This window comes from Pseudophryne corroboree, chromosome 12 (assembly GCF_028390025.1).
Source record: "Pseudophryne corroboree isolate aPseCor3 chromosome 12, aPseCor3.hap2, whole genome shotgun sequence".
Lineage (NCBI taxonomy): Eukaryota > Metazoa > Chordata > Amphibia > Anura > Myobatrachidae > Pseudophryne > Pseudophryne corroboree.
In genome coordinates, this window is record NC_086455.1 from 173,605,360 (window position 1) to 173,624,815 (window position 19,456).

The window sequence follows — 19,456 nt, forward strand, 5'->3', positions numbered from 1 at the left end:
CCCTGCACCCTGCACCCTCAGTGACTGCCGTGTGAAGTGTGCTGAGAGGAAAATGGCGCACAGCTGCAGTGCTGTGCGCTACCTTTAGAAGACTGAGGAGTCTTCTGCCGCCGATTCTGGACCTCTTCTTACTTCAGCATCTGCAAGGGGGCCGGCGGCAAGGCTCCGGTGACCATCCAGGCTGTACCTGTGATCGTCCCTCTGGAGCTGATGTCCAGTAGCCAAGAAGCCAATCCATCCTGCACGCAGGTGAGTTCACTTCTTCTCCCCTAAGTCCCTCGTTGCAGTGATCCTGTTGCCAGCAGGACTCACTGTAAAATAAAAAACCTAAGCTAAACTTTTCTAAGCAGCTCTTTAGGAGAGCCACCTAGATTGCACCCTTCTCGGCCGGGCACAAAAATCTAACTGAGGCTTGGAGGAGGGTCATAGGGGGAGGAGCCAGTACACACCACCTGATCGTAAAGCTTTACTTTTTGTGCCCTGTCTCCTGCGGAGCCGCTATTCCCCATGGTCCTTTCAGGAACCCCAGCATCCACTAGGACGATAGAGAAATATAATGATAGATCATGGTCCAACTTTATCACGTGGCGGTGATTGGGCTAAAAGGCAACACGGCCCCTAAGAGCCCATTTTCTGCACACCACGGCCCAGCCCATTTCCTGCACACCACGGCCCCTAAGAGCCCATTTCCTGCACACCACGGCCCCTAAGAGCCCATTTCCTGCACACCACGGCCCAGCCCATTTCCTGCACACCACGGCCCCTAAGAGCCCATTTCCTGCACACCACGGCCCCTAAGAGCCCATTTCCTGCACACCACGGCCCCTAAGAGCCCATTTCCTGCACACCACGACCCCTAAGAGCCCATTTCCTGCACACCACGGCCCCTAAGAGCCCATTTCCTGCACACCACGACCCCTAAGAGCCCATTTCCTGCACACCATGGCCCAGCCCATTTCCTGCACACCACGGCCCCTAAGAGCCCATTTCCTGCACACCACGGCCCCTAAGAGCCCATTTCCTGCACACCACGGCCCCTAAGAGCCCATTTCCTGCACACCACGGCCCCTAAGAGCCCATTTCCTGCACACCACAACCCCTAAGAGCCCATTTCCTGCACACCACGGCCCCTAAGAGCCCATTTCCTGCACACCACGGCCCCTAAGAGCCCATTTCCTGCACACCATGGCCCAGCCCATTTCCTGCACACCACAGCCCCTATGAGCCCATTTCCTGCACACCACGACCCCTAAGAGCCCATTTCCTGCACACCACGACCCCTAAGAGCCCATTTCCTGCACACCACGGCCCCTAAGAGATTAAATGAATCATTTGGACATTTTTTATAATACTGGTCAATTTTTTCTGATAAAATGAATGGCCAATTAAGACAACGCAACCCAGCACATAATCACTTAGCTAATTTCCCCCCCCCCAAAAAAATCTTAGAAATGTATCTTTTTTTTTTTTAAGGAATGAATTAGGCAACGAACGTGTATTTAAATCAGAAACATCGCAACTTTCATTTTTACAGCCGAGACAGCCTCCAGGTTCACAGGGGGGGCTTGGGGGGAGTTACTATACATTGTTTACAGCGGCTGCTATTGTCTCCAACCACCGGGCGGGGGGTCCTGCTGTGCTGACTGGCAGCACGGCAAATACTGGGGGAGATTGCATGGAGGCAGGGGGACCGTTCCGGTACCTCTGACAGCAGCAGCGGGAAGTTTCTTTTCCCTGTAGCTGCAAACACTGTATCTGACTGGTCACATCCTGGTTGGTGGGTAGTTTCTCTCTCTCCACGGCTTAGTACATCTGGCCCATATATGAGCGTTACTAACTTTAAGCACTTTAAACATCCGTAAAGAACTATTAGCTAACTGAGAAATCCCGCCACCCAGAAAGAACAACGAGTATCCTACAATTGGCCCAATTCTCCATCCCGCATCTGCAAAGCACTGCCACAGATAGGTGAGGCCACTAGCACAGCACTCCTGCGCTGCCGTGCCATGGAGTAACCGCTGCAACAATAAGAGCGGAACTCCTGGCACTGACCACAGTAGCTTATTACTCAGGACTAGCTAAGAGTGAATAAAGTGGAGAGCTGATTGGTTGCTAGTTTATCTCTCTCCACGACAGTATTTGGAAACCTGGAAAAACAGTTTCACTCATCGTGGAATAAAACAGAAATCACTTTTCTCAAAAGGTGGCAGGAAAAAGAATCCACGTATAAGGATTTAGGGCTAGACAAGGGGCAGCTTTTGTAACACGGCGATTCTCACTGTTGTACCCCAAAACTTAAATCCGCAATTAGATTAAACGCAAAACATGCCTGGTTATACAGTTACTATTCTTATTTTATATTGCGGAACCCATGACGCAGGGACTCGGCTTGTAATCCACCGTCCTCACACTATATCCCCTATTCTGCTCTCCTCTCTGCTTAGGAGATAATCCATTTATTATAACCACCGTGGAGCTGAAAGGGAAAACAAGATAAAGATCCTACAGTAGGGGAACTTAACATACAGCCCTCTAGCTGCTGTGGAACTACACACCCCAGCATGCCCTGATAGCCGAACTGTGGCTGGGATGTGTAGTTCCTCGGCTCCTGGAAGTTGGCACGTCGAATAGCCCTGTGCAATGAATGAATGTATGGTACAAAACTCCTTATTAGAGCAATAGTTTCAGCCTAAAAACCCCTCTTCTCTGCGGCACCTGACTTCAGAACTGGTATAACCGTCACCTCAGCCGGCACAGTACCAGAACATCTGGCTGTATCACACCCGCTTACCTGAATCAGGCGGCCACTTTGCCCGTCTTCTGAACCACAATCCTCTCCGCAGCACAGACTATGTAGATAGCTCGATCCGAGAGTACATAAAGAGAAACCATCAGACAGAATGACACTTAGGAAGGTATAAAAAGAGGACAAGCCACGACCGTACCACGGTGATCCAGACTCTTACATCTGGAGGGAGGCACTGCACTATGGATTAGCAGCTCTCTGCGCCAGGACAGAGTATTATCTTTTGGTAAAATAAAGCATTTTGGAGTTCCGTTAGTTTTCTGAAATAAAAGCTCTTTGTTATTGCTAGTCTGATCCTACTGCACTGAATATGGAGACCAGAGTGACCATAATTGTATTTCCTGGTGTCCAGCCATGACCGCAATTCCCTCCCGTTCAGCTAGGAACATAGAGAGAGGGGAGCAGGCAGATTCCAGGTTCTTATTCTTATAGAGTCTGGTCCATTATAGAGGAAAGTGATCCCAGTTGGTGCAGTAACCAATGGGGACCTGAATGGGGAAATGATGGAAGGTGACGATCTTCCTTACTATAGAAAGCAGAGTGTCCTAACCACTGATTAATGACAATCGCAATCATCTGCATTTAAATTTATTTTATTTAGCACAACCTCCAGCAGCCACAATAGGCCGACTGTATAACACCCCGGGGTCAGACATGCTAGCTCATGGCTGAGGGACACAATGCTCCTTCTCTGAACGTCACACCACAGTGCTAATGAAGACTCAGTTTTCTTCCGGTTTGTGGAAGGACACACCATCGTGTATGGGGATGATGAGAGTAACAGTCCAACAGGTGGGGTAGCTAAGCTAGAGGCAACCGCTCCCGGCTACAGACAATTCTCCCTCATCCAGTGACATATTACAAAAGAAAAATTTTCAAGAAAAGAAAATTAAAGGTAGAGCCCCTCCGGGGTGCCCTCCTGCTTCTTGTACAAGACGTTCTCTTTTGATTTCTTAAAATCTTCGTTGGTAACTTTCATCCTCCGCTCCCGGAGAGCCATCAGCCCGGCCTCCGTGCATATAGCCTGCGGAGGAAAGCAGAGGCGTCATTACTGGCAACAGCCCAGAACGGAAACATTTGCTACAGGAATCGCCGCCAACGATGCATGTACTACGGGAGCAACCAAATACTGCCTCATTTACTACGGGAGCAGCAGACTACCGCCATGTTTACTACAGGAGGAGCAGACTACTGCCACGTTTACTATAGGAGCTGCCGACTAACGTCACCTTTACTACAGGAGGAGCCGACTACCGCCACATTTACTACAGGAGCTGCCGACTAACGCCACATTTACTACGGGAGCTGCCAACTAACGATGCATGTACTATGGGAGCAGATGAATACTGCCTCATTTACTATGGGAGCGGCAGACTACTACTAATACTACATGACGTATACTACAGGAGGAGCTGACTACCACCACGTTTACTACAGGAGGAGCCGACTACTGCCACATTTTACTGCCACATTTACTACGGGAGCTGCAGACTAACGCCACATTTACTAAAGGAGGAGCAGACTACTGCCACGTTTACTACAGGAGCTGCCGACTAACGCCACGTTTACTACGGGAGAAGCCAACTACTGCCACTTTTACTACAGGAGCTGCCGACTAACGCCACGTTTACTAAAGGAGGAGCAGAATACTGCCACGTTTACTACAGGAGGAGCCGACTACTGCCACATTTACTACAGGAGCTGCCGACTAACGCCACGTTTACTACAGGAGCAGCCAACTACTGCCACATTTACTACAGGAGCTGCCGACTAACGCCACGTTTACTAAAGGAGGAGCAGACTACTGCCACGTTTACTACAGGAGGAGCCGACTACTGCCACATTAACTACAGGAGCTGCCAACTAACGCCACGTTTACTACGGGAGCAGCCAACTACTGGCACATTTACTACAGGAGCTGCCGACTAACGCCACGTTTACTACAGGAGGAGCCGACTACTGCCACATTATCTACAGGAGCAGCCAACTACTGCCACATTAACTACAGGAGCTGCTGACTAACGCCACGTTTACTACGGGAGCAGCCAACTACTGCCACATTTACTACAGGAGCTGCCGACTAACGCCACGATTACTATAGGAGCAGCCGACTACCGCCACATTTACTACAGGAGCTGCCGACTAACGCCACGTTTACTACGGGAGCAGCCAACTACTGCCACATTTACTATAGGAGCTGCCGACTAACGCCACATTTACTATGGGAGCAGCCGACTACTGACACATTTACTACAGGAGCTGACGACTAACGCCACGTTTACTACGGGAGCAGCCAACTACTGCCACATTTACTATAGGAGCTGCCGACTAACGCCACGTTTACTACAGGAGGAGCAGACTACTGCCACATTTACTACAGGAGCTGCCGACTAACGCCACGTTTGCTACAGGAGGAGCCGACTACTGCCACATTAACTACAGGAGCTGCCGACTAATGGCACGTTTACTACGGGAGCAGCCAACTACTGCCACATTTACTACAGGAGCTGCCGACTAACGCCACGTTTGCTACAGGAGGAGCAGACTACTGCCACATTAACTATAGGAGCTGCCGACTAACGCCACGTTTACTACGGGAGCAGCCAACTACTGCCACATTTACTATAGGAGCTGCCGACTAACGCCACATTTACTATGGGAGCAGCCGACTACTGACACATTTACTACAGGAGCTGACGACTAACGCCACGTTTACTACGGGAGCAGCCAACTACTGCCACATTTACTATAGGAGCTGCCGACTAACGCCACGTTTACTACAGGAGGAGCAGACTACTGCCACATTTACTACAGGAGCTGCCGACTAACGCCACGTTTGCTACAGGAGGAGCCGACTACTGCCACATTAACTACAGGAGCTGCCGACTAATGGCACGTTTACTACGGGAGCAGCCAACTACTGCCACATTTACTACAGGAGCTGCCGACTAACGCCACGTTTGCTACAGGAGGAGCAGACTACTGCCACATTAACTATAGGAGCTGCCGACTAACGCCACATTTACTATGGGAGCAGCCAACTACTGCCACATTTACTACAGGAGTTGCCGACTAACGCCACGTTTACTACAGGAACTACAGCGCTCACACAGCCGTCATGTCAGGAATTTCACAAAGCAGCATCTTACTTTAATATCTGCTCCAGACAGGTCATCTTTGGCCATGATCAAATCATCTAGGGTGACATCGGTGGAGAGCGTCATGCGGCTCGTGTGGATCTGGAAGATCCTTTTCTTGGTCTTCTCATCCGGCAGAGGAAACTCAATCTTTCGGTCAATACGGCCTGGTTTTATAAAGGTTACAGTTAACGTCATCAGTCATGGACGCAGGCTGCGTATGACGGGAAGGGCTCAGTTATACCTGGTCTGATTAATGCTGGGTCCAGTGTTTCTATCCTGTTTGTTGCCATAATGACTTTGACATCACCCCGGGAATCGAACCCGTCCAGCTGGTTGAGGAGCTCCAACATCGTTCTCTGAATCTCCCTCTCCCCACCGGAGTTAGAGTCATATCTGCGGGATGTGCAGAAGACACACACTGCTACACAACGGAGCACAGGCACACATGTATAACACATCATTACCTGGCACACACAGACCACACACTGCTACACAACGGAGGACAGGTGCACACATGTGTAACACATCACTACCTGGCACACACAGACCACACATTGCTACACACATCACTACCTGGCACACACAGACCACACATTGCTACACACATCACTACCTGGCACACACAGACCACACACTGCTACACAACGGAGCACAGGCACACATGTATAACACATCATTACCTGGCACACACAGACCACACACTGCTACACAACGGAGGACAGGTGCACACATGTATAACACATCACTACCTGGCACACACAGACCACACATTGCTACATACATCACTACCTGGCACACACAGACCACACATTGCTACACACATCACTACCTGGCACACACAGACCACACACTGCTACACACATCACTACCTGGCACACACAGACCACACACTGCTACACAACGGAGGACAGGTACACACATGTATAACACGCCATTTCCTGACACACACAGACCACACGCACACACATGTATAACACATCATTACCTGGCACACACTGCTACACAACGGAGCACAGGTACACACATGTATAACGCATCACTACCTGGCACACAGACCACACACTGCTACACAACGGAGTACAGGTGCACACATGTATAACACATCACTACCTGGCACACACTGCTACACAACGGAGCACAGGCACACACATGAATAACGCATCATTACCTGGCACACACTGCTACACAACGGAGCACAGGTACACACATGTATAACGCATCACTACCTGGCACACAGACCACACACTGCTACACAACGGAGTACAGGTACACACATGTATAACACATCACTACCTGGCACACACTGCTACACAACGGAGCACAGGCACACACATGAATAACGCATCATTACCTGGCACACACTGCTACACAACAGAGCACAGGTACACACATGTAAAACGCATCACTACCTGGCACACACAGACCACACACTGCTACACAACGGAGCACAGGTACACACATGTATAACGCTGAGACATCAGGCCACACACTGATACACTATATGGTGTACTGGGAGAAGAGTGTGTCCGGCCACGTTCTTACCTCTTTGTGCCTATGGCATCAATCTCATCAATAAATACTATAGACGGTGCGTGTTCCTCAGCCACTCTGAACAGCTCACGCACCAGTTTGGGCCCATCACCCAGGTATTTCTGGATCAGCTCCGAGCCCACCACCCTCAGGAAAGTGGCAGAGGTCTGGTTGGCAACGGCTTTAGCCAAGAGAGTTTTTCCTGAGAAGAGACACAAATCAGAGAAACATTCAGTGGATGCACGGACAGAACAACAGACAGACACTCCGCGGACAGAACAGACAGACAGACACTCCGCGGACAGAACAACAGACATTCCGCGGACAGAACAGAACAACAGACATTCCGCGGACAGAACAGACATTCAGTGAATGGACAGACAGAACAACAGACACTCTGCGGACAGAACAACAGACAGACATTCAGTGAATGGACAGACAGAACAACAGACACTCCGCGGACAGAACAAGAGACGGTGACAGTGTACCTGTGCCAGGCTGTCCATACAGAATGACTCCTTTAGGTGGTTTAATGCCCATCTCCTCATAGTACTCTGGATGGGTGAGAGGAAGCTCCACAGACTCCTGTAGGACAGAGGTCACAGACACTGAGCGCCAGCCCCATATAACCAACATCTATGCCCAATGTTCCTCCTTTCTGCCTACCCGTGACTCCAGCCATCACATCACACATGACGGAGATTAGCTCTACTCCAGGAGACACACTTTATTACATACCTCCACACTGAGATCAGTAACGCATTCCCGTGAACTTATCATGCATGTCACGGCAAATGGAAGAAGTCCGTATCGGCAATCTTTCTTGGACTATATATGCCTATTTGGCCGGGGAAATAGCCCACGTTGTGGGCAGTGGCTTTGAAGGGCTTCATATCTGTACTGCGTCACCATTGGTGAAAAGACTTTTGGTGCTAGACACAATTTAAGCTTAACATGTACTTGGGTAAACGGTGGAGGCAAGAAGTTTACCCACCCGTAACGCAGTGGGAGGAGTCTGTAACAGGTGGTTACTGACAATGAGAGGAAATCCCTGGGAGTGCTGAAGCAAGTCCACTCAGGCTGCACAGGGATGAGCTACCTGCAAGTAACCTGCGATCGCCTGGCGGAGCCAGATCGTCCGGTCACAACAGTTTTCATGAAATGTATTTCTAAGCCAAATCTAGAGGACTTCAATGCAGTGCTCGCAGCTAGCCTGGGTAGATCCGCTCCTCCGAGTGTTCCACGTAACCAAGATGGCGGCTCAGCACACAGGGTATTGCACTTTATTGATGTTTTGATCAATTTTAATAAACAAGCTACAGGAGCAGCCCTGAGTCCAGACAGTCTAACAAGCAGAAGGAGCAGGGAGAGCTGGCAGATCCAGCCCTGGAGGCCAGGAGTTCCTGCACCAGTATCAGGGAAAATGCTGCAGCCGGGGCTGGCTGACTACATTCTGGAACATATTTTTTACCAGAGGGATCAGCCTGGAAGTATTCTAGGTGGGAGACGGTGAGATAACGTCCCCCTCTCCCAGATCTTCCAGGTGCCTGTGACCAAGCACCGGACTTTCTCTTCAGGCAGAGTCCACTGGTACCAATGTTCAATGTGAAACAAAAACCATGCACACACCTGGTCTGCTCGAGGGGGCAGGGGCTGGATTACCTCCTGCTGTATTCCCTGATCTTAAATGTGGATATCCTCTGTGCCTTCAACTAGAACAAGTGGTTCCATGTGCATGGTGGTGGCTGCGAGGTACCCTACTATGACGCAGTGGGAGGAGTCAGAAGTAGCCAGTAACTGACTGTGAGAAGATACATGCCAGTAGATTAAGGCCGTCCAGTTCAGAAACTCCTTGTGTTTGAGCCACTATCCAGAGATTATTATTCTCCTGATACGTAATATTCCCGATATGATCCTACTCCATATACCCACATCACATGGCCCCACGTCTGCTGATCTCTTAAACCCCTTAAATCACTTGCATTTCTATAATGGGTGTGGTGTATATGGTGCACATGGGCCCCTGAGTCCAGTGTGGGGCCCCCACCGCACACGCTGCACCCATTTTTAAAATACTAACCCCTTCGGAGTCCAGCGCCGATATCCGCAGTGCTGTTAAAACACTGTGAAAAGGGCCAAGCGCTCGTTTTCTCGGAGTTCTGCGCATGCGCAGTAGAGAAATCTCAGGGAAAATGGCCGCCGCGCCATTTTTCCGGAGATCTGCACATGCGCAGTAGAGTCCGAGCCCTCTAGTGCTCAGACTCTCAGCGCTGCAGACAGAGAGGAGGCTGAACACGGGCCTCCTCCTCTCTTAAAGCGCCCCTGCCTTAGATCAATAGTTCTCAACATTAACCCTCATTAACTCCCAACAGGTCGTGTTATGAGGATGTGAGGAAGCGGGTGGGATATTTACTGACCCAGCAACATAGATTGTACATGAGCGGCAGAACATGGCCAGCTGTCGGAGCAGAGAACCCCTGCACTAACGCCCCATAGTGCATACTAGAGGATCCTAGCATGTTACTCACACATGAACAGATCTTACTGACTACGTTAAACATGTAACTTCTGGTATCACCACAATTACTTTACAGGGACACCCACAGGGTGATCCGAAGAGGCCACCAAGTCGCCCTGGCTTCTTAAAAAAAACGTCTTGCCAAGTCCAATTTAAAGACACCTAGTAAAAGCAAGAAATCAAACAACAACCGGATCTCTCTCCCATATGTACCGCCAGAGGTGAACGGGACCTTTTCCTTACCAACGAAGTCGCCAACTAACGTAACTGAAGAGAGAGATAAAGTGCAGCCTCTGGGCTGTAGAGGGATTATATGGGATTTCTGACACGACTCACAACACACTATATCAGAGGTACACAGCCCCCAGCTCTGCTCAGACAGGTGTAATACCCTGGCTGGCACTGTGCTCCCCAATGATCCCCTCAGATGGGACTGGGCATATTACTCAGGTTATATATGCACAGAAATTGCAATAGTTGATTTTCCGGCTGCCCGCTGCAAACTATTTCCAGACACTTTGGTTCCACACCTTAAACCCTTTATACCTCAATTCTAAGCCCTAGTACCAGGAAGGCTTTGCAAGCGATCCGTAAGGAAAGCAATCATTTACAGCTGCTCCAGCTACTGGCACATCTCGTTATTAAGTAACGTCTTTAAATTCTATGCCAAAAGACTTGACAGACTCCATTCCCCCATCCTTCATCCACTACACTCACGTAAGGGTTATCCCAGAATGACAAGCCATGGATAACATAAGAAACACTGAATGGAATATAACCAGTAGACCCCAAGTCATTGCACCATCGCTAGATGCGGAGCGGTCTCTCTACCGGATATCTGGGCAAATACTGATCCACACACGAAACCCATTTCAGCCTCTCTGGACGCTCTCGCACAGGTGTCACAGCTTTATATATGTGCAGTTACGGCCAACAGTTCCCTTCCGGGAGCCATTACTGCTAAGGATGACATAAAGCTACTATTAGATGACTACACCAAATCAACGCTTCTGTGCCCCACCTGCCACATCACCATGGCTTGACGTACAGGCTTAGCCTGAGATCCCCCTCTTAACATTTGGGGCCCTTTCTGCCAATACAGTACAAGTAGAGAGAACCAGCTATCACCTTCACGGCAAGCACCACGCATTTCACCAGTTCTGGGTTCCACGGCTACTAAACCCAGTAAAGCACAGCCCTCTTCCAGATACCCTATTACTTATCCTCAGGCCATACCGTACCCTGTACCTCACACCTCCATAGCAGAAGCTGCATCTGGTGTTCTCTAATAACTCCACATCTAATGACTCCAAGGAGGTGATCAGAACCCCTCCCCCCAGCTAAAGTTATTGTTACAAGTGGCTTCTTCTTTTCCTTTTGTTCTATAGTCTGGTCAGAGCTGTGTTCTTACACCCGCCGTCACTGTTGTAGCATAACACATCCTGCGCGACTGTGTTCTATATCCTCCCTGCTCTGTAGATGTGCGGATATACACATCTCGTTACATAAAAGGTTCTCTTCATATCGCTGCTCACATTACGCCTACATTACAGCATCTCCTATATCGGTGCAGCAGGCCGGTGGAAATGGACAGAAATACCTTGATTTCCTGAATCTGATTATCAAGCCCTCCGATATCAGCATAGGTTTCCTGAGGGGCTTTCTCCACCTTCATCACAGTCACCAAGGGGTCTGTGTCGTCCATGAGCACCCCGATCACAGCATGAACCTGCACATAGAACACGTACAGTGATATGTGACAAGATCCCACCGCACTTACATATAACACATTGTACAGGGAAAGCTACACGCTCACAAGCTTCCATAAAATAAGGCAACGTAACCCCCCTTTTATTTACCTGCTACAATGCCTCATGCCTCACAGGACCACATCCTGCCTCTGGCTGTTGTATGGCATTCTATAACCGCTAGAACAGCATCTAAAGAGCTGATCAACCACCTTCTGTCACATAATAAGGGGTCCCCCTATTCAATGCCGCACGATGTCTAATTTCAAAGAAATGCTAGCTCTTGATGTAAGAATGTAACAAAGGAAAACCTCTAATAACAGCCTCAGCACAGGGGTGAGAAAACCCACAGTAGTGAAGGAGTTAATGCCGAGTCTGGACTTAGTGCATCCCTATCAGGATGTGACGTCCTGTGAACACATGCCCACTGACCCATCGTAACACTAACTCACCTTGTGGTTCAGTAGGACGGAGCACCCCGGTTCCAGCAGGTCTTTGTCCACAAAGGAAAGGATACTGACATAGTGCTCAGATCCCACCGATGTGGACACGATGGCATGATTATCATCAATGATCTCCTCCAAGGTGCCAACAGACATCGGGGTTCCTCGCAGGTCATCCACCTTGGACCTTTCCTCCTGTAAACAGAAAAGATATACATTACACTGTCTCAAATACCGTATCTCCTCGGCGACCACAGGCACGTGACATCTCGTTACCTCCTGCTTCTCCTCCAGCGGCTTCATCTGTTCCTGGTTCCTGATGAACTCTTCCTCCATGAGGAGATAGTCCTTAATACGTTCCAGCTTCAGCAGCTTGAGCCTGCACTGAGTATGTGGGGTAACTGCAAGAGGAACAAAGATAATGATGACGGAACTCCAAACTATCCACATCCAATCACAGCACAGTTACTATATATTCTAGAATATGTAAAGCACAATATGGCCTCTCACGCTGCTTATTACACAGTCTTATTGTGGTGTCTAATGTCCCAACGTAATGTAAATGGCGATGTCAGCCAATCAGACCAGACACAATAACCAACAGCATAAAGAGACAACACAAAGACCAGTTGGGATGGGTAGGAGTATACGAGGCCGGTACTACAGGGCAGGATACATTACTCAGTAACAGCAATAACTAGAAGCCAGGCCGGTACTACAGGGCAGGAAACATTACTCAGTAACAGCGATACCTAGAAGCCAGGCCGGTACTACAGGGCAGGAAACATTACTCAGTAACAGCGATACCTAGAAGCCAGGCCGGTACTACAGGGCAGGATACATTACTCAGTAACAGCAATAACTAGAAGCCAGGCCGGTACTACAGGGCAGGATACATTACTCAGTAACAGCGATACCTAGAAGCCAGGCCGGTACTACAGGGCAGGATACATTACTCAGTAACAGCAATAACTAGAAGCCAGGCCGATACTACAGGGCAGGAAACATTACTCAGTAACAGCGATACCTAGAAGCGAGGCCGGTACTACAGGGCAGGATACATTACTCAGTAACAGCGATACCTAGAATTCAGGCCGGTACTACAGGGCAGGATACATTACTCAGTAACAGCAATAACTAGAAGCCAGGCCGGTACTACAGGGCAGGATACATTACTCAGTAACAGCGATACCTAGAAGCCAGGCCGGTACTACAGGGCAGGATACATTACTCAGTAACAGCAATAACTAGAAGCCAGGCCGATACTACAGGGCAGGATACATTACTCAGTAACAGCGATACCTAGAAGCCAGGCCGGTACTACAGGGCAGGATACATTACTCAGTAACAGCGATACCTAGAAGCCAGGCCGGTACTACAGGGCAGGAAATATTACTAGGTAACAGCGATACCTAGAAGCCAGGCCGGTACTACAGGGCAGGAAACATTACTCAGTAACAGCGATACCTAGAAGCGAGGCCGGTACTACAGGGCAGGATACATTACTCAGTAACAGCGATACCTAGAAGCCAGGCCGGTACTACAGGGCAGGACACATTACTCAGTAACAGCGATACCTAGAAGCCAGGCCGGTACTACAGGACAGGACACATTACTCAGTAACAGCAATACCTAGATGCGAGGCCGGTACTACAGGGCAGGAAACATTACTCAGTAACAGCGATACCTAGAAGCGAGGCCGGTACTACAGGGCAGGATACATTACTCAGTAACAGCGATACCTAGAAGCCAGGCCGGTACTACAGGGCAGGAAACATTACTCAGTAACAGCGATACCTAGAAGCCAGGCCGGTACTACAGGGCAGGAAACATTACTCAGTAACAGCGATACCTAGAAGCGAGGCCGGTACTACAGGGCAGGATACATTACTCAGTAACAGCGATACCTAGAAGCCAGGCCGGTACTACAGGGCAGGAAACATTACTCAGTAACAGCGATACCTAGAAGCGAGGCCGGTACTACAGGGCAGGATACATTACTCAGTAACAGCGATACCTAGAAGCCAGGCCGGTACTACAGGGCAGGAAACATTACTCAGTAACAGCGATACCTAGAAGCCAGGCCAGTACTACAGGGCAGGATACATTACTCAGTAACAGTGATACCTAGAAGCCAGGCCGGTACTACAGAGCAGGGAACATTACTCAGTAACAGCGATACCTAGAAGAGAGGCCGGTACTACAGGGCAGGAAACATTACTCAGTAACAGCGATACCTAGAAGCGAGGCCGGTACTACAGGGCAGGAAACATTACTCAGTAACAGCGATACCTAGAAGCCAGGCCGGTACTACAGGGCAGGAAACATTACTCAGTAACAGCGATACCTAGAAGCCAGGCCGGTACTACAGAGCAGGGAACATTACTCAGTAACAGCGATACCTAGAAGCCAGGCCGGTACTACAGGGCAGGAAACATTACTCAGTAACAGCGATACCTAGAAGCCAGGCCGGTACTACAGAGCAGGGAACATTACTCAGTAACAGCGATACCTAGAAGCCAGGCCGGTACTACAGGGCAGGAAACATTACTCAGTAACAGCGATACCTAGAAGCGAGGCCGGTACTACAGGGCAGGAAACATTACTCAGTAACAGCGATACCTAGAAGCGAGGCCGGTACTACAGGGCAGGAAACATTACTCAGTAACAGCAATACCTAGAAGCCAGGCCGGTACTACAGGGCAGGAAACATTACTCAGTAACAGCGATACCTAGAAGCCAGGCCGGTACTACAGGGCAGGATACATTACTCAGTAACAGCGATACCTAGAAGCCAGGCCGGTATTACAGGGCAGGACACATTACTCAGTAACAGTGATACCTAGAAGCCAGGCCGGTACTACAGGACAGGACACATTACTCAGTAACAGCGATACCTAGAAGCCAGGCCGGTACTACAGGGCAGGACACATTACTCAGTAACAGCGATACCTAGAAGCGAGGCCGGTACTACAAGGCAGGAAACATTACTCAGTAACAGCGATACCTAGAAGCCAGGCCGGTACTACAGGGCAGGATACATTACTCAGTAACAGCGATACCTAGAAGCCAGGCCGGTACTACAGAGCAGGGAACATTACTTTGTAACAGCGATACCTAGAAGCGAGGCCGGTACTACAGGGCAGGAAATATTACTAGGTAACAGCGATACCTAGAAGCCAGGCCGGTACTACAGGGCAGGAAACATTACTCAGTAACAGCGATACCTAGAAGCCAGGCCAGTACTACAGGGCAGGAAACATTACTCAGTAACAGCGATACCTAGAAGCGAGGCCGGTACTACAGGGCAGGATACATTACTCAGTAACAGCGATACCTAGAAGCCAGGCCGGTACTACAGGGCAGGAAACATTACTCAGTAACAGCGATACCTAGAAGCCAGGCCGGTACTACAGGGCAGGAAACATTACTCAGTAACAGCGATACCTAGAAGCGAGGCCGGTACTACAAGGCAGGATACATTACTCAGTAACAGCGATACCTAGAAGCCAGGCCGGTACTACAGGGCAGGAAACATTACTCAGTAACAGCGATACCTAGAAGCCAGGCCGGTACTACAGGGCAGGATACATTACTCAGTAACAGCGATACCTAGAAGCGAGGCCGGTACTACAAGGCAGGATACATTACTCAGTAACAGCGATACCTAGAAGCCAGGCCGGTACTACAGGGCAGGAAACATTACTCAGTAACAGCGATACCTAGAAGCCAGGCCGGTACTACAGGGCAGGATACATTACTCAGTAACAGCGATACCTAGAAGCCAGGCCGGTACTATAGAGCAGGGAACATTACTCAGTAACAGTGATACCTAGAAGCCAGGCCGGTACTACAGGGCAGGAAACATTACTCAGTAACAGCGATACCTAGAAGCCAGGCCGGTACTACAGGGCAGAATACATTACTCAGTAACAGCGATACCTAGAAGCCAGGCCGGTACTATAGAGCAGGGAACATTACTCAGTAACAGTGATACCTAGAAGCCAGGCCGGTACTACAGGGCAGGATACATTTATCAGAATCAGAACACATCCCTGATCTTGGGGAGGGGCAGTGCTGCTGGTCTGACTGCTGACATGTACTAATGCCCCTTGGCACAGTGACTTGGCCAGGTCTCCCCGCGTCTCTGCAGTGGGACACTAAGGCGTTGCGATCTCGGACAGAAATGTGGTCAGATAAAAGTTACATCTTTGCTCACCGAGGGGAAGTTTACTGGCAGCATCTGGACCCTTTGTCTTCTTCTTCTTCTTCCCGACTCTGGTGGGGACTGGCGGCTCATACTTCTTCTTCTTATCCTTACATATTACACATTGAAAGTCAGGTTATTTCTATGTCTGATGTGCAATAGGGGAGAGCAGTACCATTGTGACACCATTATAACACGAGGACAGAGATGCCGTTACGTTAGGAGTCTGTATGAAAGCATTATTGTGTCTCCATCGCGGTCTGCACACATTTATTGAAAACCGCTAAAATCAGCCAATTGTAACAGTTTAAGAGCCCCAAATATTTTCCTATTGGCCACTAACGGCACAAATTACCAAGCGAGGGCTATTTCCAATTAAACTGCAGAGGAATTGGGAGTGAAAATTAGATGCGTTAATTAAATCTAGATTTTTTTTTTTGTATTTACATGGCAAATGTAATATGCTGAATGGTACTGTAGAGATAACGGCTCCAGCCTCCATACACTGGAGGTGGAGAAACTCTTGTGCTCATCTGAACACCAGACGGTGCGGAAACGTGGACACAATTGGGATGCACGGCTACCGTGTTACCCTACGAGGCGTTCCCGCTCTGTGGCGATGACTGCACCTGTCTGTACTCACCTTGTCGTCCTTCTTCCCGCCCCCTGGGCCATGGCTGCCGCTCTGGCTTTGACCCTGAATAACACACAATTACAAGACTGGTCAATAGGGTGCAGACAGGTAGGTACATGTGCTCAACCTTCAGCATTCTACATAACGGGGCGTCTGATGTACATGGTTACACTAACCACAGATGTATGCTATGTGACAGACAGGGTGCTTCATGCCACACATCCAGCTGCCACTACTTTCCATGCCCCTGTCTCACTCAGGATGTTACCCATGTCCAGCATTGTCCTCCCGCTATCTGGTATTCTACAATACATCCTCAACGTACATCAGGTTTCTTCATACACATCTGTACTCTCCTCCTCAGCCTCTTACATGTGCCTCTGGCCTACAACCTTCTCCCCTATCTGGCAAAGGCTGTCTATTTCCCCCCCTCAAGAATCCCCACTTACGGAACACCCTACCCCACCTACTCACACTCACCTCTTCCCTGCTGTCTCATGGCCACTCTGAGTGCCCCTAGCTCCTATTGTCTCTGCATTGCCCTCTCCACCCCGTCTCTCACAATTGTACTTCCTCCGTTTGTGTGTGCGATTACCTATGTGACGCCTTTGCCCAGTGCTGCTGAATTCTATTGCGCTTTATAAATAAGGTTACGACATGTGTCACATTTCGCAGTGTTAGACAGGTAAGTATGTTCTAGTCATTTATTATTTTATTAGTTAGAAATAAACCACTTTGTACAGAAAGGGCTGAATTATCAAAAAACCTGCACAAATCAGTGCTCTCTCCTCCTGATACACCCTGATGTGCCTGTATCACATTGCTGCATTAGGGGCCTCACCCAGATCCTGTCTCCCCCACTGCTAGCGTTCCATGTCATTTCTTCATCCTTCCCATCAGTATACATAATCTCCCCAGCATACAGAGCCCCCCCCCCCAGTGTATACACAACTCTCCCATATATATATATATATATATATATATATATATATATATATATATATATATATATATATAGTCTCCTCTGCATACAGAAACCCCCCAGTGTATACATAGCTCTCCTCCTATACTAAGTGCCCCGTATATATAGTCTCCTCTGTATACAGAAACCCCCACAGTGTATACGTAGCTCTCCTCCTATACAGTGCCCCGTATATATAGTCTCCTCTGTATACAGAAACCCCCCAGTGTATACATAGCTCTCCTCCTATGCATAGTGCCCCGTATATATATATATATATATATATATATATATATATATATATATATATATAGTCTCCTCTGTATACAGAAACCCCCCAGTCTATACATAGCTCTCCTCCTATACATAGTGCCCCGTATATATAGTCTCCTCTGTATACAGAAACCCCCCAGTGTATACATAGCTCTCCTCCTATGTATATATATATATATATATATATATATATATATATATATATATATATATAGTCTCCTCTGTATACAGAAACCCCCCAGTGTATACATAGCTCTCCTCCTATACATAGCAGACCCTCCAACATGATCCGCCCCACTAGGTACAAAATGCTCTGTTTCTGGACTTCCCTCTTAATTTATGATTTCCATCACCTGTGTTGAACTAGTTAAATGATAAGAAAGCTGTTTCTTCACAGGTGATGGCAATAATAAATTAAGGTGGAAGTCCAGAAACAGAGCATTTTGTACCTAGTGGGGCGGGTCATGTTGGAGGGTATGACATAGTGCCCCGTATATATAGTCTCCTCTGTATACAGAAACCCCCCAGTGTATACATAGCTCTAGTCTCCCTGCACACAGAGGCCCGCAGTCTATACATAGTGCCCCCGTGTGTATATATAGTCTTCTCTGTATACAGGGCCACCACCGTGTATACATAGTCCTCCCTCTATATATATATATATCATCCTCCCGGTATACACGGCGGTGTGACGAGGGCCCCGGGGGCCCCTGTGCCGGATCCCGGAGGAAAGATGCTCACTCACCATGTCTGCCGCTCTGTACTCTGGCCGGAAATACGTCACCGGATGGAGCGGCGGCGGCGGGGTCACACCTAGCACAGTACAGAACGCGGAGCGGAAACTGTCATCACCATAGCAACCAGCAGGCGTCTGAGGGAGCGATGACAGTGTGACAGCTACCTCAGTGCCTCAGTGTGACTGCCTCTACCCGGTGCCTCAGTGTGACTGCCAGCTAGCCAAGTGCCTCAGTGTGACTGCCTCTACCCCGGTGTCTCAGTGTGACTGCCTCTACCCCGGTGCCTCAGTGTGACTGCCTCTACCCCGGTGTCTCAGTGTGACTGCCTCTACCCCGGTGCCTCAGTGTGACTGCCTCTACCCCGGTGTCTCAGTGTGACTGCCTCTACCCCGGTGCCTCAGTGTGACTGCCTCTACCCCGGTGTCTCAGTGTGACTGCCTCTACCCCGGTGCCTCAGTG

At 49.2% G+C, this 19,456-nt stretch overlaps 1 protein-coding gene across 1 annotated transcript; it reads right to left on the minus strand.

Moving 5' to 3' along the window:
• Positions 1 to 3,383: 3,383 nt before the first annotated feature.
• PSMC1 (proteasome 26S subunit, ATPase 1) lies at positions 3,384 to 19,073 on the minus strand. The gene is made up of 11 exons (XM_063948608.1): positions 19,006 to 19,073; positions 17,036 to 17,089; positions 16,405 to 16,501; positions 12,462 to 12,586; positions 12,195 to 12,380; positions 11,595 to 11,723; positions 7,965 to 8,061; positions 7,489 to 7,678; positions 6,188 to 6,339; positions 5,956 to 6,110; positions 3,384 to 3,830 (listed from the first exon to the last, which is right to left on the minus strand). Exons 1-11 carry the CDS (start codon positions 19,006 to 19,008, stop codon positions 3,696 to 3,698), a joined length of 1,323 nt encoding a protein of 440 aa, XP_063804678.1. The 5' UTR covers positions 19,009 to 19,073; the 3' UTR covers positions 3,384 to 3,695.
• Between the last annotated feature and the right edge of the window lie 383 nt (positions 19,074 to 19,456).